We start from the raw sequence: 24,446 nt of genomic DNA, 5'->3' as shown, positions 1-24,446 counted from the left end.
GAACACTTGCTACTTAAGAGAAAGGCAAAGAAGGGCTACTACTTTTCTAATCACACTATTACAATTGTGTTTACAGATTAGACTGAGAAATACCAAGTGAATATGGAAGCATTAGAATCTGATAAAATATAAAAGAAAATAGGAGTTTTAGATATAAGGTAACAATATTGAATGGAAAGATTGCTAGTCCCATGTAGAGGAGGCACTGAGTCGCAGACAAGCACAGTGAAAGAAGTACTACAAATAATTCAGGCTTTCAGACAGTGTACTTCCTCAGAAGTAGAACTCTCACAGATTCACACTGCAGCAACACACACAGGGCTACTTTTGTGTGTGTGTGTGTGTGTGTGTGTGTGTGTGTGTGTGTGTGTGAGAGAGAGAGAGAGAGAGAGAGAGAGAGAGAGAGAGAGAGAGCGCATTCTACATCTGAGGAAGGACTTTGTCCAAAAGCTTAAATATTTGCAATATTTCTTCCATTGTGTCCATCTGCGACTCAATACCTTCTCTATGTGGTGAGTAGCAATCTATCCTTTCCATGTTATTGTTAATCCATCCTGGACTTTCCACTGTTTGATTATGTATAAAATAATGTAGTTCCATTCTTTTGGCATTATTGTTTGTTAAAAATCCAGCTCCCAGAAAGAATGGCCTGAATGAATCCAAACTTGGGCAGGGGGATTATGGAACAGTGTACCAACAATAAGTGATAAACATGGAAGAAAGCTGGCTTTCGTATAGGCAGAACAGTGCCCTCTCTTTTGTAATCATAAAAGCCATTGTTATGCTAAGAGTCAGTGAGAAGCCATTAGACTAAGTGGAAATATGAATATAAATGCCAGTATGGCTTGTCAGATCAGCATGTTAGTAAGTTTGAATAGTGCAGAATACAAGGGCTCCAGGAGATGACTTTGTTGTACACTAAAAGTTTGTCCATGTTTAGCAACAATTTTGTTGCACATGGAAAACCAGAGGGTAGAAGAGAGTTAGGTACTGGATCATGCATTGTGACCAAAGCAGCGTGTGACTGTATTACTGTATTTACTCGAATCTAAGTCACACTTTTTTTCCGGTTTTTGTAATCCAAAAAACTGCCTGCGGCTTAGAATCAAGTGCAAAGCAAGCGGAAGTTCAGAAAAATGATGGTAGGTGCTTCCACAACTAACTTCTGCCATCGAATACATGTAGCGCTACACAGGCATGCTTTGTAGGCACAAAGATAAATACTGGTGCCAAAACCTCTGCGTCAGTAAATAAATTTATAAAAAAAGGTGGAAAACGAGCTTTTTTCTCCGCCCTGAGTTTCGACCACTGCATTTTCATACATTATCCAACGAAGTAAATACAAATTCCGTATTGTTCATCTTTGAATGTAGCAGCATTTCAATGTACTACGAAAACCTGACTGGCAAGACTGTTTGGGATGTTTGTCAATATGGCCAACTCTACGTTCTGAATTTTTTCCTACCTGTGAGAAGAGATGGTTGCTAATAGGAACTTTTATGAATTGTGAATCATATGCAGTATTCTCTTCACCATAAGAATAATACAAATATAAACATTTTGCCATGTATTCTTTCATGTTTGCTGCTATCTCATTTAATTCCTGTCTGCCTCATAAACTATGAAACTAGAGTGAGACAATAGCAAACGTGGAAGAATATACATATCATGTCATGTTTATATTCATATTATTCTTATGCCTAATAGTGAAACAGTCAGAAATGAAGCACGGCAATTGACTAGATTTTTAAATCTAAGATGACTAATTTCTGTGCAGAATGTAATGTACTAAAGAGGCGCCTGCAAAGATTTTCAAATGGAGAAAAATTTTCTCTAGACTCTGGTTCAGAACATCTTCTATCATACACTGTCTATAATTTGGTTCTTGTTGATCATTTTCAAAGAAAGCAGCAGTGTAAGTAACAACAAATAGCAGTCTCTTGCCATCATTTCGCTAATGAGACGATTCCTCTCTTATTTTTTTAAATTGTAAGCAGCGGTAGCGCGTACAAAAGCAAGCCGTGCCGCGAGCAGCGACAGTCCGTAAACACTCATTATCATCATGTGGGAAACAATGCACAACACAGTACAGTAATGCATTTTCAGCTTAGTGTGACGTAAACACCTATAACAAAGAGAACAGCACTTATCAGATGAAAGAAAAATACGCAATCGATTCAAACCAGACGAAGCACGTGAAAAAGGAAGGGTACCCGTATAAATACGGACGGAGCGCCTGACGCATAGCAATGGCTATCTGGTAAAGCTTAACTGCTAAGCTTACAACTCGAACCAAACTACTGTAGCTGTATCGTTATTCATTCGACCTAAATTGTGTCTCATATTACAATGGACCAACTTTGTTTTGATTTGAAGGTGTGGCCTAAAACTTTTCTCTCCCCTCGAATTTCGAGTCTCAAATTTCAGGTGCGGCTTAGATTCGGGAAATTTTTTTTTTCCTCGATTTCGAGTCTCATTTTTCAGGTGCGGCTTAGATTCGAGTAAATACGGTATTGTCCTTATGGCTGTAAGAGAGAATATCACTAAAGCACTGCCACAGGTGCAGACACAGTTGTGTCAAAGATTCAGTACCATATAATGTGGGAGCCTCCATTGTCCAGAAACGACAAAATGTCTCACACTGGAATTGCAGTCACGAATGCTGTTTCTGGTATACCTGAGTGGGGAAATGTAATGTCCTTGAATGTCTTCTGCTTGAAACTGTCCTACTGTGATTACATAGGTGATTGAAAATGCCCTGTGGAATTTCCCAGTTAACAGTGCCATATAGCATTTACATTTATACCATAAACATGTGAAACACTAGTGTGTCGCCAATCTGGCTGTCAGCATTAATGAGTAGTATGAGTGACAGATGTCATTTGTTAGAGTTTGGGCTACAATTGGGTACAATGTGTGATCTAGATGCGTATGTTGAAGGCACTTTGAGCATCAACTGCTTCATTAGGGGTGGTTTAGAGCCCCACTACACTGCACCTCCTGCAGGTAACTCCACATAACATGTTTCAGTTGGATAGTGCCTGGCCATGTATGGTGGGAAGTGAACAGGCCTTTTTCGAAGAACAGAGAGTACTGTTGTTTACCTGCCGTTGGTCTGACTTTAAATATGTCTGTGGTATGGTTGGTCAAAAACATTTTTGTCATGGTAATTCAATAACTACTGTTGTCTTGTGAACTTTCATACAAACTGCTGAGTGAGGGGGACATACCCAGGCATTCATTGACTGCATGCCCTGACATTTAGAAGCCCTGATATGTGGCCTTCACATCATGGTGAATTCTCAGTGTCACAGATCATGTACAGTTCTGTAATCCCAGTCACCCTTGCATTGTTATGCATCAACACTGTGGTACGTTATTTAAGTTACATACATTCTTGTTGCTGTTGCTATTTGTACAATATTATGCAGTCCTGATAACTTTCATAATAAAATAAAAGAAACTGATGACCAGAAGTGCACAAAGTATCTGCAGTAGTGCAGTTACATTGGTGTGCATTCTATCAGAGTGACGCAGTAAGTTGTTGTTGGTAAACATTATAGAAAATAAATCAATACTCTCTGTTTCTTGGAAATACTCTTGTCCCCCAATCTGGAATTTTAAAATTATTAAGCATTTTTAGTTACAAGTCTATAATCACCATATGCTTGCCTTATGATGCAGCCAAGAGCTACCTTTACAATGCTGTAAAACTACCATTATTTTTCTTTAGAATATTTGGTTTATTTGTACAATGGATATTAACCTTTGTTTATTAATTTTGGCCTGTGATCCAGTAACAGAGCACTTTTTCTGATGTTAAGTGCCATCATTCCTCAATCAAATATAGTAAATTTTATATGGAATTTTTAAGTATTTCTTTTTGTTCACTTTGTTTCGATATTCAAATTCATCAGTTGCTGTAAATCCCAGAATCCAAAATATTGCCAACATGCTCTTGAAATTATGCTTCAGTTCTCTATCTATTTGCTAAATGTGTAAATATCAGTTTATTTTATTTTATTTTTATTTTTATTTATTGAAACCACAAACTCACATGCATAATATACATTACCTTACTACTCATCTTTGCTATATCCAAGCAAGACCAGTTCTGAGCATTCTTTAAAATATAGTTAATAATTTAGGAGTAGAGGAGATCACTCACTGAATAGCAGAAGTATTTAACCCCCCCCCCCCCCCCCCACACACACACACACACACACCTGTGCTCCTACATTGTAGGTATAAAGCTGGCTGTGTGTGTGTGTGTGTGTGTGTGTGTGTGTGTGTGTGTGTGTCATTCATGTAGCTTGCAGTGGCCGGCTTCATGAAACTGTACAGACACCATGCAGTGCGATGACGCTGCAATGGCAGGCTTAGTTTTGAGTTTTATTTGAGCGGGGGGCTTTTATCGCTTGATCTGAGGGTTTGTTTCTTTTTTGTGTTGAGTCTGGCCTTTGGCCTACAGTTTTAGATTGTGGTTTTTAGTCTGTCTCTGGGTGGTTGGCTTTTTTTTTTTCCGTGGTCGGCCAGCCACTGTAACACTCTGTGTGCTTTTAATTCCCTTTCTCTACTTTGTCTATGTCTGTCTTGTTCTGTGTCATCCTCGTCATTTCCGTTGCCTGTTTTTTTTTTTTTTTTTTCTTTTTTTTTTTTTTTTTTTTTTTTTTTTTTTTTTTTTTTTTTTCTTTTTTTTTCCTTGTGGGTGTTTCATGGTCATGGAAAAAGGGACCGATAGCCTTTGTAGTCTGGTCCGTTCAACCCCCACAGACCAACCACACCATGCATTGCCCAACAGGTATTTGTGCTGCTAGCATGATATTTTTCTGCTACGTTTAGGGGAATAACAATTTTGTTTCATACACATGCACAAAAAAGCTCTCAGTAAAACATCTTTCATAATAACTCTGTATATTTTATAAATTATTATTCTTCTCTGGAAACTAACTGGAACAGATAACTCGGAACACCATTCATCATGAAAATATATTGGATCTAATGACAACAAATAGACCTGACCTCTTTGAGGATGTCCACGTCAAAACTGGTATCAGTGGCCATGATGCAGCTGTGGCAAATGATACAAGCACAAAGATATGTATGTTCAGTAAACAAGATAAAAGGTCAGTAACGTCATATCTCAATGAAGAACTGAAACTTTCAGCACAGGGCAGGAGCATGTAGAGGAATTCTGGCTCAAGTTTTTAAAAGAATAGTTGGCCATGCATTGTATAGATATGTACCCAGTAGAACAGTTTATAATGGGAGGGACCCTCTGTGATATACAGTCCCTATAAAGAAAATTCTCAAGAAACAGAGACTGCTGTGTAATAAGTGTAAAGCGAAACGTAAGGTTATAGACAGAGAGATGCTAAATGAAACCCATTTGGCTGTCAAGAGGGCAATGTTTGAAACTTTCAGTAACTGCTGTAGCAGAATATTGTCAAATGACATTCCACAAAATCCAAAGAAATTCTGGTCATATGTAAAGGCAATTAGTGGCACCGAAGTTAGTGTCCAGTCCCCAGTGAATATGACAAGAGCTGAAATTGAGGGTAGAAAAGCAAAAGCTGAAATTCTTAACTATGTTTTCAAATGTTCCGTTACAAAGGAAAACCCAGGAATTCTGCTCCAATTTAATCCTCGTACCACTAAAAAGATGAGTGAAATCAGTATTAGTGTCAGTGGTGTAGAGAAATAGCTGAAATCATTACAATTGAACCAAGCTCCAGGGCTTCATAGAATCCCTGTCAGATTCCTCATTGAATTGGTGGCTAAGTTAGCCCTTCTTCTAACTATAGTCTATCATAGATCCCCTGAAGAAAAATTAATAGAGGAATTTTGTTTTAAATTTGAATATTCAGCATGCCAACATCAAAAGGCAATAGTACAGCATAAAGCACACGAGAAGGGCATTCCAGCGAGGCAGTTGTATGTGCCCCAGTGCAATGATGAGGATGGGTCATTTGAACAAATTCAGTGTCATCCTGTGAGCAGACAATGTTGGTGCGTTGATGAGAAAGGTGAAGAGCTGCCTGGTACCAGAGCACCACCTGATGTACAGCCATCCTGCAGTGGTAGGTAGAGTTTCAGTTACACTTAAGGTTTTGATATGTTTGATATATTTTTTTGTAAGTTGTTTTGTGATGCTGCTTGATTGTATTTAACGTGAGATAATCATTAATAAACTTCAAATGATAATAAATGTACTACTAGGTTGCTGGTAGCATATTAAGTTACTTAAAGGTTGTGATTGTCAAAAGGAAGGTGAATTCTCTGCCAGCCAGTGACAGGATGAGAACACAAGTAAAGAAAAACTATGAAATATGTTTTATCACTGTACTCTGGCAGTTTAAAATAATTTTTAATGTGTTCTCGAAACATAATCTGTTTAAAAACTCATACATATTTTGTGCAGCTCCTGCTGAATGTCCTGAACTGGAATGTGAGCCTTGTGAGCATGGCCACCATATGGATCAGTTTGGATGCCAGACCTGCAAGTGTCGCAATCCTTGTGAAGATATCTCGTGCAATGGTGATGGAGAGACGTGTCGCCTTGTTAAAGTATCATGTATAGACAGGCCTTGTCCACCAGTACCCATGTGCTTGCCACACAAAGAGAACCCCTGTCTCTATGGACACCCTCTGTTGTTGAAAAACACATCTAATGTGATGCAGTGTGGCCCAAATGGCTTGCAGTGCCCTTCATCACACAAATGTCATTTGAGTCCTTTTGGAGAATATGCTGTCTGCTGCCCAAAACCAAGTAAGTGAAAACAACATCATTACAAACTAGCAATTCATTTTGACAAGAAATGTATGTATGTGCAAAGCTCTGAGAAGACTTCAAGGCAGTTACATGTTTAAATACACTCAAGCTTAAAAAGAAAAATATGCTTTTATAGAAATAAGAAAAGTGTGTTAGTATAAAAGTTAAGAACAACCAAGCACATAAGAGTACGAATGGCGGACGTGATGGCTGTGAGAGAATCAGTGATTGAACTCTATTTCAGATGTAACTAGCCATCTTCATTATGTTAAAAGTTTGTTTGTGCCCATTGAAAGCAAATAAAATTATATTGAAGTGCATATCCTGCTTTCAGTGTGAACTTTTAATGAATTAAGAATTATTTTACTCTTCTTCCACTTCTTTTTTCAATATTCGTATTGTTAGTTTACACTTGGTAAACTTCTTTTGTTTATATCTTATTAATATTAAGCCTCTGTTTCAGCCTTTAGTCTTTATTTGAGCACCATGTATTTCCTTATTCTACAATATGTTGTGAATCTTCCAGTCTGTAGTGAGCAGAAATAGATAACAGGTGTTTGTGATAATAATGCAGCTTTGTGCAGTGCTATTTGTGGTTTCTGAAGGTACTTTGCCATTGTTTTGATCTTCGTATTGTAGATAATGAATGTTGACATATTGTCTGCCAAGGATCAACTGATCATTTTACTAACAGCAACGCTATACTCCCAGGCAAATCTCAAATATATATCTAGGAAGTTTACTCTTTTTTCATGCTGTTTAATATTCCTGTGAATGTACACCAGATTTTATACAAAAATTTTTTGCAAATTTTTCTCATATTTAGACAGAAAAATTTTCCACTATCAACCATGATTTGTCTGTTCTATTAATGATACAAATGTTTTCATACCTTTTGTTGTTCTAAAGTTTTGATCGTTCACTTGTGGTTCCAAGTGTAAATGGATTCTTGTCTTCATATCATCCATTAAATAAAGATGACCATTTACTGAGTTAACATTTCCTAAATTGTAGCAAACCTACTTGCTGCTGGTCATCCAAGTTCTCTGGAACTGTATTCTATGTTATTTTGCTAATAGTTTTGTAATTTTGTGGTGATTACAGTTTTTACGATGTCTCACCATTTGTGACAGCTTCTACTGGGGCAATGAAATTTTTTTGACCTTTAAAGATTATTGAATTGCAGACACTGTCCAGTCACATTAATGTGACCACCTGTCAAAAACCAGAATAACCATATTTTGCAGTGCAGACTGTGAAATACATTCAGGAAAAGTGTCAGTGAAGCTCCAGAAGGACAGAGCTGTGGATACATACCGACTTCAGTGCTGTGTCCAGCTGTGCTAGGTTACCCAGTTGAGGATCCTTGGTGTGAACAGCCTGATTGAGGTGGTTTCACAAATTCTTGATTGGGTTTAAATGTTGGGATAGAATGATAGGAAGAAAATTAGATCAAATAAAAGAGTCAGTATGATGATGAAAATGATGTGACAGAGAATTAATAAAACAATTAAACCAATTAATTGAATAAAAATAATAATCAGACTCTTTTGATTAGATGTATAAATAAAAAAAATTGATAGATTTAACCAGATTTGAATCTACAACCTTTTATACATCAGACTTATATGCTACCCATTGTACAACACCATAACTTATAGTGACAGTATTGGGATTGTGGGGACGCAGTCACAGTGGTGTATTCAGGCCTTCAAAAATTCGGCTAAATGCAATATCATGTGAAGCTTACCCAATGTAAGCCAATCTCTGTGATTATGATAACTGTATAAGTGACGCTGAATTGTGTACTGTGCAGAAGTATGCAGTAGTGTTTGGTTAGTAATGTGTATGAACTGTATTTCATTACCTTTTTGTCTCTCTCTCTCTCTCTCTCTCTCTCTCTCTCTCTCTCTCTCTCTCTCTCTCTGTGTGTGTGTGTGTGTGTGTGTGTGTGTGTGTGTGTGTGTGTGTGTGTGTGTGATAAAATACAAAATAAAAGTGCCAGACCCATGATTCAGGGTCCAGACACATTGAGAAAGAATGCCAGACTAGGGATTGGATAAGAACTAACCAATTATTGCGGCAGTTCGACTGCAGCAAACAGTTCAGACATGATGTTGAGCGCTCTGATTGGAGGAAACCAGCTTCAGTGTGCGAACTGATAACTATCAAGTAATTTTAATCAGATTATAGTGCTGCCACCTTCCATCTGTGAGTGGGTATTGCACATTATGTTGAGCATCAGCAGTGGTCACATTAATGGAACTGGACCATGTATTTTCATGATTTTAACTGATGTCAAGCCTTTCCACATGTTTCTAATGAGCTGTATTTGTTACACATGTCTAAAAATGTTCCTTATCCTCCAAACAAATGACATAAATCACTTCATGTCATTGTAAAATTGTAATGCTTGATAGACAATAGAGATGCTATATGTACCATTTTGAGACTGGAGGCAGAGGAGTATTTAATTGCCTGAGGTTATTTCAACGTTATACAAACAGTAAAATAACTTTTATGTAAAACAGGTGGTGATAAATTATTTTATTTCTTATTTTACATGTCCTAGATGCAGGTACATGGAACAATAAAAATACAATACAATAAATAAAAATACAATACAACAATACAAAATAATAAAAATAATAACAAAATTCTACAAGACACTGCTGATTTTCTATTAGATGGACCATAAACTCCAGAATTCATCTGGCCTGATGAGCTTATCACTTGCTGCTTATAGGTCTTCTGTAGTTAAAGGATCGGGCAGGTTTCTGCGGACCAGGTGATGCTGACAGTCCTGTTCCCAGTAGATTTTGTGTCTTTCCATGTGTAGAGTTTCATCAAGCCAATGCTACATATTCTGCTGCAGAGAAACATCATACCAGGGCAGATGTACGGAGCATGTTTTTCTGTGAGCCCCAGGTGGTGCTAGTAAGTTTATGTATGATGTTGTTCTGGGCAGATACTTTTAGCTTTGTATCTTCACAGTGACCTTTGAATTGAGACTAAGGTACTTTGGAGTATTGTAGCATGTTGTAATTAGGTATAAGTACAACATGACCACTAGACTGAACACAATTTTATTTCATGGAAGCATTAACAACTCACACACACACACACACACACACACACACACACACACACACACGCACGCACAAAGTTTGAGGTACTGTATGTGGATAACTTAACACTATCACACACACTATGCACAACTGCATTCCTCCTGTCTTAGGGAGATTATGGATTCTTGAGACATCCTTGCTGGGCTCTCGGTAAGATGGCATGCTGCAGCGGGAGCATACAGTCTGAAGTGCTTCAGGCATGGACAAATTCTGTGCCTACCTTCCCGTGTCAAACCATATGGCAACACTGGAGATACTGGGGCTGTTTCCATGTCAACCACAGGCATCGGCTCTTGTGACAGTGTTTGTTGTGTTGTTGATACTGATATTAGCAGTTGCTCAGGAATGGGTGACAGAACCCCTGATGATGGTGGGTGACGGAACCCCTGATGATGGTGTCGGAAGCAATGGAGGAACTGCTGGTTCGGCCACGAAGGATGGATGCCCTCTCCCACAAGGGAGTAGAACTGGCAGCAGCAGGTGATGGGATGCCTGATGTAGACAGGCTCAGAAGCAATAGTGTGACATCAGGGGGCACCCGGCTGTCAATGCGAAGGCAAAGCTGATCATGGTGCCTTGAGGAGAGGGCATCCTCCTTGTCGATGTTGGAGGGATGTCGCCCCTGGTATCTGGCGATAGCAGCTGGAATCCATTTAGGGCGACGTCCAAGCCTCCGGGCTCTTCTCTCCAAATGGCGTGAAATGGTATTAGGAGAGAAACCAACCTAAGGCAATGTCAGATGAAGAGTTGGTAACATTCGTTTTCAACATTCTTTTTCATATGAGTTTTGAACATTTCCTCTAGACGTTCCACCTCACCATTAGATTGTGGATGGAAAGCGGAGCAAGGATGTAACACATACCACAGGCATCATAAAATACCACAAACTCTTGTGATGAGAACTGTGGACCATTATTGGATGCTAACATTGTGGGCAAGTCTTTTAGTGAAAAAATTTTGGTTAAGGATACAATGGTGGCAGTTGCAGATGTGGAAACGTAGTGAATGACGTACTGAAAATGAGAATATGCATCAACGATCAACAGCCAGTATGCACTGAGAAAAGGGTCAAAGAAATCCACATGTATACCATCCCATGCATGCGACGGCATTGCCCAAGGAGATGACAATGCCTGTGGAGCTGTTTGTTGATTCGTAAACTGTGTGTAACATCACCATCCAAGCCTTGCCAAATCACATGTCGACATGCATCGCGTTTGTGTGTGATACACCCCAAGATGCGCCTGTAATAAATGGAGAACCTCAGAACAAAACAGTGATGGGATCACTATCTAAGGGGCTGCATGGTCTGTGTCTAAAAGCAGAACACCATTCACAACAGGGAATTGATTTGAAAGATGTAATAATTAAGAGGGGGCCAGAAACAGGAGAAGGTGGTGAATATGGCTAACCATGTTGTACGAATTTCATGACCTTCCACAAAATGGGACTCAAAGCTATAGCCTTTGCCATCCATGTGCTAGTTACTGGAAAACCATCAACCATCTTCTGTGTGCCAACATAAATGTGGAAACAGAGCAATTCTTCCTGATCAAATTCTGGATGTGGACCGGTCGGCAGGCAGGACAAAGCATCAGCATTTGCATGTTGATCTGTAGGATGGAAATGAATCTCACAGTTGTAACACGAAAGGCAAAGAGCCCAACATTGAATGTGTTGTGCCACTTTATCTGGTAATGACGAATAAGGAATGAATAAGGAAACCAATGGTTTTGTGATCAGTGATCTAGTGGAATTTGTTACCAAGAGAATAACGTGGAATTTCTTCACAGCATATAAGATGGCTAAAGTATCATTTTTGAGGCATAAGCTATAGGCTGCAAGGAGCCATTGGGATATCTATGAGCCAGTACCACCGCTAACCCCTACTGGGAAGTGTCCATCCCAGGGACCAAGTGGGCACCTCATTGGTATGTCTCTAAGCAGGGCACAGACTGCACGATCTTCAGGGTGGCAAACACTGTTTCACAATTCAGCGACTGGGTCCCTTTGTGCAACAATGCATGTAATGGTTGCACGAGTGTCGCTGCCCCAGGCAAAAATTTGTGGTAGTAGTCGAGTTTGCCAAGAAAAACCTGAAGTTCCTTGAGTAACATAGGGTGTGGAAGTGACACAATAGCAGAAATGAGTTGATGAATGGGTCTGAGAATGTTGCAGAAACTTCAAAGTGAAGATAAATAGTAGAAAATCTGAAAATGTAAAAACCAAACAACATAAAAGCATCCCAAAAGACTCTCTGTACATGTATTATCTGCAACAAGAAATGTAAGTGACCAGACTACTGACTTGTAGGTCAGGGGCGGAGAATTGGCTGAGAATAGGGATAAACTGTTTATTGTAATTTACTAACTTTTGTGACCCAGGGAGAAGAGGAGGAGAGTCCAAGTCCATATAAGTTTATAAGTGTAACAAGGTCACCACAGCTCGTGCATCCACTTGGATGTGCAGAACTTTACAAAAAACCATAACATCAATGAAAAGCTTGTTTGGCACAACAGAAATAGCTGATACAATGTTTACGCCCATATCCGCAGCAGGATTGTTGTGCTGAATTTTTGCATTATAAACAAGCAGTGTGACCTTTTTTGTTGCAGTTATGACAGGTAGCACAGTCTGGGCACTCATGGTTAATGAAACAATAAGGGCAGAATGGGAGCATGGAATTCTTACATTGCTGCTTACTGGCCTGTTTACTTTGTTGGTGCGGCTGCTGCTGGGAGTGAGGCCGGCCACCTTGATGCTGTGATCGTGTGCAGATTGTCACAATCATTTCTTCCCCCCTGCAAACTAACTGAAGCATGGTGTGGAGGAGAGGGTTGGATTGCTGATACCTTACCCCATGACTCACCTTGGTTAACTACAGCTCGAAACACCTCGGACGACTGTGCAATAGCTAAAACCTTGGAGAGGAATGGATTTTCGCACTGGAGGGCTGCTCTTGCAGCTCAGGATCTGGAGCTAAATGAATGGTAGCATTGCTCACCATCTGATCAGCATATGGCTCTTTGTGCACTTCAGACACAAAATTATGACTACTTAACCCATGGAGTTCAGCCACCCATGCTCATTAGGACTTATGTGGTTGCTTCTACAGTGGTAAAACTCAGCCTGGAATGTAGTAATATGGCTGCACTTGTAGTATTATTTGAAAGAAGTTCACACATTTGGTAAAAAATTAAGAAAATGTATCCTGCAAATGGGTGAGCTGACATGGGACTTGATACATTCTGGATGACACCCATGAAAGGTACAAGGCATGACATAAAATAGTGTCAGTAATTCCAAAAGCATGACAGTGTTGTTGAAGACATTTCTTGTAAGCATCCCATTCCTCAGTGGGCCTATCTTATGTAGAAAAGGGAGGCTGATAAACCATGGGGGCTGTGGAGGGCAAAACAGCAGGTGACGCAGACTAGAGAACATACCGACTGGACAAAATAGAAGACAATGATTGAAGTATGCGAGTTTGATTGTCCAGCACCTGTGATTGGTGGTGCAACATTGTGCTGAATGATTCTTGCTGTTCGACCAACTGATGTAAAATTTCCTCCATAATACCATCAGCCATTGTGAGAATAAACGGAGGACCGTCAGAGTAGAAATTTGGGTGGAGAACAGGACTACACGCGTCGCCAATCGTGTTGTAGTTATGTGTAAGCACAACATGACTAATAGATTGAACACCAGTTCATTCCATGGAAGCATTACAAACTTGAACACATATTTAAGTAACATTCAGAAGGAATCAGTTATGTACACTGAGAGCTGTAGCAATACATTTAGAGTACAGAGGCTGAGTGAGTGTAGCTCAGCTAGTCTTAAATAGACTAGTGCCCTTGGCGGGCTCTGTCAGTGATACACATCTGAGGAGCCTTCTGCAGACGACATAGCACTGCCGCACACAGGGCATTTTGAAAGTACGCACACTATCATTGCATAGTGGCACATCTGTTGGTCTCTCCAGGTAATATTAACTTCCCCCTGGCATCCCGGTTTCTCAGATGAAAGGCGCACACACACTTGCGTCTTTCCCGGGTTTGGCTTAAGGTAGTTATCAACGTAATACTATACTATACTTGCCGAGATCTTCGAGGGCTGCTGTCAGTTTCATCTCCACTTCTTCAAAGGTTTTGCCTTCAGCTGCAGTTGCTGTGTCATCAGCATAAATGAATGGTCTTGTTTGTAGGTTGATTGGTTGGTCGTTCTACAGCAAGGGTGCCAATACACTACCCTGAGGGAGTCCATTCAGGGTCCTCCATTGGGTCTTCTTCTTATGTACAGTCATCAAAAAACTTCCTGTTTTGCAGCAAACACTAGATAATATGGGTTAAGCAGTAGTCTTTTGTGACTGAATATATCTTTCTGATCATCATCTTGTGGTAGACGGTGTCGTACATTGCTGACAGATCTCCCGCTGACAGATGCCACTGCTGTGATTTGTCATCTTTCGTATCATTCCTTTATATATTGAGTCAGGTTCTGACAACAGTATCACTTCCCTTGGTGGAAACTTGACTACTCATATATAAAGTTTTGATCAGCATGTTGTATATGTGATTGAGGATAATCCTTTCCAAGAATTTATGCAGTTGGTAGAGAAGAGAAACTGGTCGGAAGGGCTCAGGCTTCGAAAGTTCTAGCTGTAGCCTTGTACCAGATGTTTGGGATCTGTAATTTTGAGGTTAAGGTGTTCATTAAGTTTAAGGTCTATTGCTTTGGTATGGTCCCAAACATTGTAATTTGCTCTAGTCTTAACTCATCTAAGCCTGCAGCTTTGTTCCTTTTCATAGATTTGAAGGTTACTTCCAGTTCTTCCATGGTGAAAGAAGTACCAAGGCAGAGAGGCTACAAAACTTCCTTCTTTTCCTGCAGGTCAACGTGTTCACTAACAAAGATGTTATCTGGATTTGACTGACCATGCCATCTTCTATTGGTGGAGGAGGATGGCAGCTTTGGATCATGTATTAGTATCAGCCCCATCTTTTCAGCCCATTCTTAAAGATCTCCATTCTTATCAGTCTCGTGGTAACCCCAAGGTGTGCTACAGCAGCTGAAGTCATCCGTGATCAGATTTATTGATTGTGATTTAAAATTATAGGGTTCCACAAACTTGAACTCACCATTTGGTGGTTTGCGTACTGTTGTTATTGTGCATGACCAGACCTCAACAGTCAGGATCTCTACATAATTATCTGGGCTTAAACCTTTTGACAGGGCATTTAGGCCAAATTTGACAAAAACAGCACTATTTTACTTTGTATGTGTTCTTTAGTGACAAGGTCCATTCCATTTACTTTTGGCCTCCAGTCTTGTGGTCCTCTGTCGTCTCCTGCATTAACACATATCAACTCTTGTAAATTTGTAATGTGCATGATTCACTTATTGAGTAAATTAATTGTAATCTGCAGATACACTTTGTAACTGATAATTTCTTCTCACTTTGCAGCAACCTTCAGTTAACATTTTAATTTTTCTGATTAGTCTAGAAGCTTTATAACAGTCAAGAATTATGTTTATTTAGTTCAGTTAAGTATCTTAGCGCATTTGCTTTTTGTCACCTACAGGAGATGTGTGTTTTGAACCCAAAGATGGTTTTTGCAGTACAACTAATGATTCTAGATGGTACTTTAATGCCGAGAAGAATAAATGTGAAATATTATGTTTACTTAGTTCAGTTAAGTATCTTACCTCATTTGCTTTCTGTCACCTACAGGAGATGTGTGTTTTGAACCCAAAGATGAAGGTTTTTGCAATACAGCTAATGATTCTAGATGGTACTTTAATGCCGAGAAGAATAAATGTGAAATATTTAACTTTGGTGGCTGTGGAGGAAATCAGAACAGTTTTGAATCAGAAGAAATTTGTAATACTGTTTGCCCAGGTAATTGCATTTGTTGGTCCATCACATTCTGCATTTCTTAATTTAAACATGAAGGTGATTTATCAGGCTGTACAGTAAGTTGAGAATTATACCTTTGTAAAAAAAGGGAATGGCTATTATAAACTACTTTTTATGCCAAAACTACTGTTGACAATCATTAATGATAAACTATTTGTAAAATTATGAAATAGAATTAATGGCCAGTACTTAACCTCCAAGAGGCAAAATCTTAGTATTGCTGATAGACACAAGCCAATAACCAAAGAAACTTACACATATAAAACAACTTCACTGTCTAATTACTTTCTAATGAGTCAGTTCCATGGATTACACTCGACGCAGACAGTTGAGGTACACTAATTCCATCCCGGGGGGTACGGGGTGGCGGCAGGAAGGGCATCCGGCCACCCCTTAATCATTAACATGCCAAATCCAATTAACGATGGCTGACCCTGCGGGACAAGGCTCAAGCGATAGAATAGAATAGAAATGGAATGAGCACATAGGCTCAGTTGTGGGTAAAGCGAGTGGTATATTTTGAGGAATTGAAATCAGTCTACAAAGGGGATTGCTTACAAATCGCTCATGCGATCCAACCTACAATGTTGCTAAAGTGCGTAGGGCCCACAGCAATAGGACTAACGGGGGATATTGAATGTATACTGAGAAAGGCAACACAAATGGTGACATGTTTGTTTGATCTTTGTGACACTGTCACAGAAATGGTGAAGAAACTGAATTGGCAGATTCTCAAAGAGAGACATAAAGAACTGGTTTTAAATGATGACTCTAGAAATTTCTGACAACACCCTACGTATAGCTCCAGTAGAGATCATGAGGACAAGATTAGATTAATTACGGCATGCACAAAGACATTTAAACATTCTTCCTGCACTCTATACTTGAATGGAATGGGGAAAAAACCCTAATAACTGGTACAGTGGACATACTTTCTGCCATGAATTTTACAGGAATTTGCGAAGTGTAGATGTAGATGCAGCAGAGGAGGATAGTTTGGGTAAATCAGAAAGGGAAGGTAGGTCACTTGAGACCCCAGGATGAGAGGGGCTCCCCTGTTATGAGAATGAGAAGAGACAAAGGTCTGCTCATACTGTGTTACAGAAGGAAGTTTTCTTAACTTTGTTTGTGTAAGAAATCTGCAAGTGAACAACAGGGAAGAAAAAATATTTATCTGGAAATGCTACTGTCTTTTCACTTTTACAATCTTCAGCTACCATTTAGATGGGTACTTCACAACTGTGTAAACACATGGGAGTTTATCCCAAAGAAATGGTGAGTGTGCTTTAAGAGAGATATTTGCATCGTTAAGAATGTTATTCCCTTTACTGCTGGAACTCGCCGCAGTGTGTCAAGTGCGCTGGCATGCACAACACCCGCATCTGTGACAGACAATGAGAGCAGGCACCAGCTTGTGCTCACTTCGATGGGCCACATGTGGCAAACTGGCGTGGCTGCCCAGCCTTTGCCAGCGATGGCTGCACTGGAGACTAGGCACAAACTGAGAAGGAACGACAATGGCGCCGTAAGCACCGCCAAATGAAGACGCAACCGAAAGACAAGAAGTCATCTCCCACTGCTTACTGGTGGCCGGAATACCACACCAGTGAGACTGGCGTGGGGGACCGGCCGTTGACGATAGCACAGCAAGTGCTGCAAGTGCAGGAGATGCACACCATGCTGTCTGCAAAGGAGGAGGAGGTATGCAGCCAACTGTGGCAATTGCACTCACAGCTGGCGCACGACATCTGTTCAAATGCCACAAGTGAAGAGAAGACACCTGCCGCCACTCGCTTTGTGGAGCAGCAGGTGGAAAACATAGTGCGATGGACACACCGAAGAAGAACACAGGTGCTGCTGCAACAGTGCTGAAGCCTATCGGTCCCAAGCAGCTCTGCTCCGGCAAGTGGGCTACCACAGCAATCAGGACACTCGGGGGTGCGACAGGGGGCTCTCATGGCCTAAACTGCAGCACACCTTGCTGCAGCACCGTAACGGACTGATCTCTTATGACGAACATATGGCTTGACGTGGTATCCACTTGCTTGATACCCACGTCTAACTTAACCCATCCTTGCATGACCTGTCGCAATCAGAAAGATTCCACTACTGGTCTTACCATCCGACCTAACTATTGCACTTGGCACTTGCCTTGGCAGTTTTTTTCCCTCTGCCCTTCAAACTACTACCCTTCATTCAACTTTTGACACAATCTATCTCCAGATAAGCACGTATTAATGGTTAACCTTAACCAGATGTATGGAAACATTGCAGTACCCACATCCTGTAAGACCTCACTTTAGTGAAAACTAACCCTTATGCAGGGATGGCAGTAGACCTTTTGTGTTGGTCACTGTGCTGGTGTGGGCGAGGAGGGGCTCCACCTCTATAGAAAGGCGCAGTTGTTAGATCAGTTACTGCTGCTACAGTTATCAAGATTCAAATGAGTTTGAACGTTGTGTTATAGTCAGCGCATGAGTGATGGGACACAGCATCTTTGAGGTAGCGATGAACTGGGCATTTTCCCATATGTTCATTTCGCAAGTGTACCATGAGTATCAGGAATCTGGTAAAACATCAAATCTTCAATATCACTGTGGCTGTAAAAAGATTATGCAAGAATATGGGACCAATGATGACTAAAGATAATCATTCAACATGGCAGAAGTGCAATCCTTCTGAAAATTGCTTCAGATTTCAATGTTGGGCCATCAACAAGTGTCAGCATGCGAACTATTCAATGAAACCTCATCGATATGGGTTTTTGGAGCCAAAGGTCCACTCATGTACCCTTCACAACTGCATGATACAAAGCTTTACACCCCACCTGGTCCCCTTAACACAGACATTGGACTGTTGATGACTGGAAACATGTTGCCTGGATGGACGAGGCTTGTTTCAAATTATATCTAGTGGATGGACGTGGATGTGTACGGATATGGAGACAACCTCATGAATCGATGGATCCTGTATTGTCAGCAGGGGCTGTTCAAGCTAGTGGATGCTCTGTAATGGTGTGGAGCATGTGCAGTTGGAGTGATATGGGATCCTTGATATGTCTAGATACGACTCTGATAGGTGACATACACATAAGCATCCTGTCTGATCATCTGCATCCATTGATGTCCATTGTGCATTCCGATGGATGTGGGCAGTTCCAGCAGGACAGTGTGACACCTCACACGTCCAGAATTGCTACAGAGTGGCTTCAGGAACACTCTCTGAGTTTAAACACTTCCACTGGCAATCAAACTCCTCAGACAAGTACTTTACTGAGCAAGTCTGGGATGCCTTGCAATGTGCTTTTCAGAAGAGCTCTCCACCCCCTTGTACTCTTACAGATTTATGGACAGCTCTGCAGAATTCATGGTGTCAACTCCCTCCAGCACTACTCCAGACATTAGTCAAGTCCATGCTGTGTTGTATTGCGGCACTTCAGTGTGCTTGCATGATATTAGGCAGGTATACCAGTTTCTTTGACTCTTCAGTGTATATAGACTAAACTGTTTACAGTAATTTACTCTCTGTTGTAACTTCTTATTCATAAAGAATTCTCAAGTTTTATTGTTTTCTGCTGCTGTTGATATTAATCTACACTCGTCTGACCAGAAATCCTTGATTTGTTTCCATTTCACATCACTGAGCCCCATGATATCTAGATTGAGCCTTAGCATTTCCCTGTTCAGATTTTCTAGCTTCCCTGCCACATTCAAACTTCTGACATTCCACGCCCCGACTTGTAAGACATAATCCTTTCATTGGTTATTCACTCTTTTTCTCTAGGTCATATCCCCATTGGCGGTCAACTCCCAGAGATCCTAATGGGGGACTAGTCCAGAATCTTTTGCCAGTAAAGAGGATGTTGTGCCACCTTTTTCGATTAAAGACCACTTGTTCTGTGGATACACTTTGAAATTGAGTAATTATGGTAATGCAAATCCCAGGGTAGGAACAACATTTGTATGTTTAACATATTGTGTGTATAATTAGCATATTATTTGTATTTCTGCGTCTCTGGAAACATGGTATTGAAGATCAGTTGACTATCTCTTCACATTTTCGTGATTGTGACTGTTGCTCAATGGCGTACTGTTTTACCACTTTGCTCATTCTGTTCAGTCTGTATGTTGCCACTTGCTGTCATAAGTATAACAGTATTTAAGTATAACATAATAACATAGCACAAAGTCAGTATATTAAGTATTTTAATCATGTGCTTTTCCACCCTGAATGCAAAATCAATGTGTCTAAAAACAGAAATTGTTGTTTTTATAATATCCTGACTATATTTGTTGTTATCTACTGTGGCTCCTTTGTAAAAATATTTATTTCTTAATTGTTAAATTTATTTTATTTACAGTTCTGAGTCAGTGTGAACGTCTGCGGGAGAAAAACCAAAAGATGGCAGAAATGTATAAGAAACCTACTTTCATTCCAAATTGTAATCCTGATACAGGAAACTGGGAGCCAGTTCAGTGCTTGAAGCATGTTGGTGTTTGTTGGTGTGTCAATAAAATTGGCGAACATGTTAAAGGATCACTTATACGTGGTGATTCACCAAATTGTAGTTCCCGGCAAGCTCGTAGACGAATGGATGTGGAGGAAGATACCTGTTAGTATTGGAACTGAAAATATCTCTTACATATTAATGTAGAATAAGATGATGCAATTATCAAACAATGGAAAATCCAGGATAGACTGTAACAGTATTATGAAAAGGATAGTTGCTACTCACCATATAGCTGAGGATGCTGAGACGCAGATAGTCACTACACAAACAACTGTTAGAAAGTGAGCTTTTGGCCAACAAGTCCTTCGTCAAAAATAGACAAGATGCACACACACTTTCATGCAAATGCAACCCACACAACTGTGTGAGTTGTGTTTGCATGGGTGTTTGTGCATATGTTGTCTGTTTTCAATAAAGGCCTTGTTGGCTGAAAGCTCACTTTCCGACAGTCTTTTTATTGTGCCTATCTGCAACACAATATCTTCACTATATGATGAGTAGCAACTATCCTTTTCATAATATTGATAGATCCAATTATTTCACACTCTTCCAGTACCAACCATATGCCTTTAACCTACGTTTTTCTTGGAATGAATGGAGGTACAGTGAATGATCATTTGACAACACCAGCAATGATAGTCCATTGATTAAAAATTATAGCATATTTTTATTAAAACTAGCTTCTTAGTTACTTATTAACAGTTGCTTGTATTCTACATCACAGCTAGAGGACTCATTATAACCATGATCAGAACAAGAGATTTACCTGCTTTGGCTAACCGCTGTAAAAAATAAGAAATATAAATGTATGCTGCAGCAGTCAATATGTTAGTAAATATCCTTGTACGTAATAGCCCTCTTCGAATGAAAACCCTCTAGTACTTACCACATTGAATGTAATCTCATTCACTGCAGCCGTATACGGCAAGCCATAAGCCTTAGGCGTTCACTGTATAATTGAGGTGCCGAGAACCATAAGGGCCTAAGGCAAATCATTGTCAATTGTGAGTCTAGTATTTATTGAAGTTTCTGACATCTGTTGATTTTCTGGCAAGTCAGATTTATCTGTGCTGTAAGTCGCATTGTATGTATGGACATTCACAAAATACTGTCTCACTGTTTCTTTGATATTCACTTAAATGTGGGCTTGATGACAGTGTACTTTAGATCCTCAATATTGCCAGCTAACATATTTATGCAAAATTAATATTTTTGAAAGAGGTCACTATGGACTGTAATGTGAGGAATATTAACATAATTGTTGTGCCTAATCATGTGTTATTTCCTGGATTGCCTTGGACATTAAATAGTCCTGATGAAAGGTAGATAACTAGAAAAAGTACCTTGGACCTAGAAAAATGGATAGAAAAAATAGTGCATTTTAGAGATAGAAATTGTGGCAGTAACGGTGCCAGTATGTCATTTGATTGAAAATTGATTAGAATATATATATTCTGCACAAGACTTAGCAAAATATTCCCTTGTCAAACAACTAGTCAGACTTTGTCTGTTACTATATTTATTCTACTTTCATATGGTAGAGCTGGTCATCAGTTATTAAAACTTTCCATAGTTTTGCAATGTGTTAAACATAAGGTATAATTTTTACCTTCTCTTTCACAGTGGCAGAAGAACTCTTAAGAGAAGTGTCTCAGTTAATTGCTCAAGAAGAATATATCCCAGATGTGATTGTGAATGAAGAGGACAGTATTATGTTTGAAGATGGTTTTAAAACAAGGTGCCAAGCACAGAAAGAAAAATTGTCAGGTGCCAACTCTGCATACTCGGTCGAATGTGATGCTGAGGGCAGGTAAAAAATTAGTTTAACTTACTTAGTCACTGGCTCACAATTCTGAGTTACCATACATATTCATTATACAAATTTCTTTAAATGTTTCATTTGTAAGTGATAGTACATGAAAAAAGTTGCTCCACAAATATAATTACGAAAGAAAAAGAAACAATAGAATGCGGAGATTTCACAGAAGAGCAGGAGCAAATGTATTGTAATAATTTTATATGATATTACTATAACAAGAAACCTGTGGCGGTTAGAAAATGTAAGGGAAAGAATACTCCAAACACAAGTCAAACACCCAGCAGTAAATACTATCCAATGAAGAGGATAAAATTTTCATGATTTTTAATTTATTTCTTTTTCTTCGTCTCTTCTCAGGCAGAACAGGTAAAGAAATATACCAGAATTGATTTTATGGTCTTTTAGATGAAATTCAACATACCCACTGGGTTCTTAACACTGCTGCCACAGTAAACACTGTAATATTCACCATAGCTAAACATGGAATACTACCTTTATATTATAATAGTTGTAATTTTCAGTGTCCTACATCCATGCAGCAGGTGAATTGTATCACTCTGTCCTCCTTCACAAAAACAGGTCAAATTAAAACTTTGTACTTCCTGGGACTCTAATGCATATCATTACTTTTTGTTGCCTCTCACTGATCACTTCACACTGGCATTATAGCAATATCCCTCTATCCCTAACTCTTTCTACTTTACCGATTCTTTCTGTGTTGCAAGATGAGCCAGGAATTTTTGACAAATGTTCTTTGTTGTTTGTGTAAAGAATGAGTTATTCTTACAGGTACGGTGTCTTTCATGGGGATTTTTTGAGTGATCTCTTTCGTGTAGAATAGCTATGCATGAGAAGTTAGCAGCAGAGAGATAGCTCTGGCTATGACAAAACTCCAACAATGCATGAATTGAAGATTATTTGTGATGATGAGACCAAAAACACCCTGTTAATCCCAAACAGTGACTTTTGAGTAATTTTTCTTTTCCCCACAAAAATGTGCTCTTTTATCTTTTTAGGGACTTAATTCCTTATTTTCCTATGTTACGTTTAGTTCCAGCTGATCAATTATGATATAATCCTAAAGCACAAGATTATTTTTTCATTAGTGACAAATGTGTAAATAATACCCATTAGCATTCAAAGTATTAGAGTTTGAAAACAAGGTAATTACTGACTCCTAGACTTAAAGAAACATTTAAGTTCACAAACTCATAAAAGTATTGAGCATTGTCAAAGTTTAAGTATTCCAGCACTTTTTTCATCTGTGAATATTTATTCTCAGATTTTCTCCGACACAATGTTACCCACGGAATTCAGAGAAATTTCCTGAATGCTGGTGTGTTGATGAAGCTGGGAATCAACTTCCTAATACCACTACATTTCAGAGAGGCTCAAAAATATGTCGTGAGTGTTCTTACAATGTCTATTTTTGTACACTTAATTCAAATGCACAAAATTTATACATAGTTTTGTGTTAAATGGTACTGATATCACCATTATTTCCAGTGCCTACGCCAGTGCAAGCTGTTGACATCACTTTGGGCTTTCATGGACATTTCAGCAGATCGCTTGAAAGCAAACTGGAAACAAAGATAGCAAAATTGTTGTTTGATATTGGTGCAAAATTGAAGGACAATGAACTAAGAATTGAGGCCCAGCCAGATACTATATTTATAAACTTTTCTGTGATTGGCAGCAGTAAGGTTGACGTGTCTTTCTTCTTGGAGCAAATGGTATGTTGACTTAAGTTGCAAGAATTACTTTTGGAGGTGGCTCTCATTTTCATGTTTTCTTGTCAGTTTGTTTTTACATGTTTATTTATACAAATGCATACTTACTTATGATTAGTAGATTCATAACTTTCTACAATGTGACTCAATGGCTTGGTTGTTGAATGTCTATGAATCCAAAGGTTCAGGATTAAATCTCTGTCATAGGTTTTTTTGGTGTGACTTATTGGTTATTTCACGTCTTACAATGATTTATTAATATGAACAATGTAGGAAAAGATAGATTGCAACTTATTGTAAAGAAGAAACTTTAAGTTGAAGACAGGCTTAATTAAAAGACACTTACACAAGTTTTTTGGCCGCAGCCTTCATCAACAAAAGAGAAACACACACCTTACATACACACAATCAACCACACCTTGCACAGACATGGCTGCCAACTTTGGAAGCTCAGGCCAGAATGCAACTATCATGTGGGATGGCAGCAGCAGTCTGGATGGGGTGGGGAAAGGGAAGGGATAGTAGTGTATGGGTGAGGAGACAAAGGAACACTGTCTGGCAGAGTGT

The 24,446-nt window shown here is 39.4% G+C and overlaps 1 protein-coding gene across 3 annotated transcripts in view; it reads left to right on the top strand.

The window, feature by feature from the left end:
- LOC126481621 (balbiani ring protein 3-like) overlaps positions 1-24,446 on the top strand; it is a 253,215-nt gene that overhangs the window by 224,160 nt on the left and 4,609 nt on the right. For 2 of the 3 annotated variants that reach the window (XM_050105509.1, XM_050105510.1), the window contains 7 exons: positions 5,868-6,080; positions 6,422-6,769; positions 15,635-15,802; positions 20,181-20,432; positions 21,954-22,140; positions 23,432-23,553; positions 23,656-23,882. In XM_050105509.1, the coding sequence (XP_049961466.1) occupies positions 5,868-6,080; positions 6,422-6,769; positions 15,635-15,802; positions 20,181-20,432; positions 21,954-22,140; positions 23,432-23,553; positions 23,656-23,882 (1,517 nt within the window). The remainder of the gene's footprint in view (positions 1-5,867; positions 6,081-6,421; positions 6,770-15,634; positions 15,803-20,180; positions 20,433-21,953; positions 22,141-23,431; positions 23,554-23,655; positions 23,883-24,446) is intronic. The other variant, XM_050105511.1, reaches the window with a different exon arrangement.

Source organism: Schistocerca serialis, chromosome 5 (assembly GCF_023864345.2).
Source record: "Schistocerca serialis cubense isolate TAMUIC-IGC-003099 chromosome 5, iqSchSeri2.2, whole genome shotgun sequence".
Classification (NCBI taxonomy): Eukaryota; Metazoa; Arthropoda; class Insecta; order Orthoptera; family Acrididae; genus Schistocerca; species Schistocerca serialis.
This window is presented reverse-complemented; position numbering and strand designations above follow the sequence as displayed.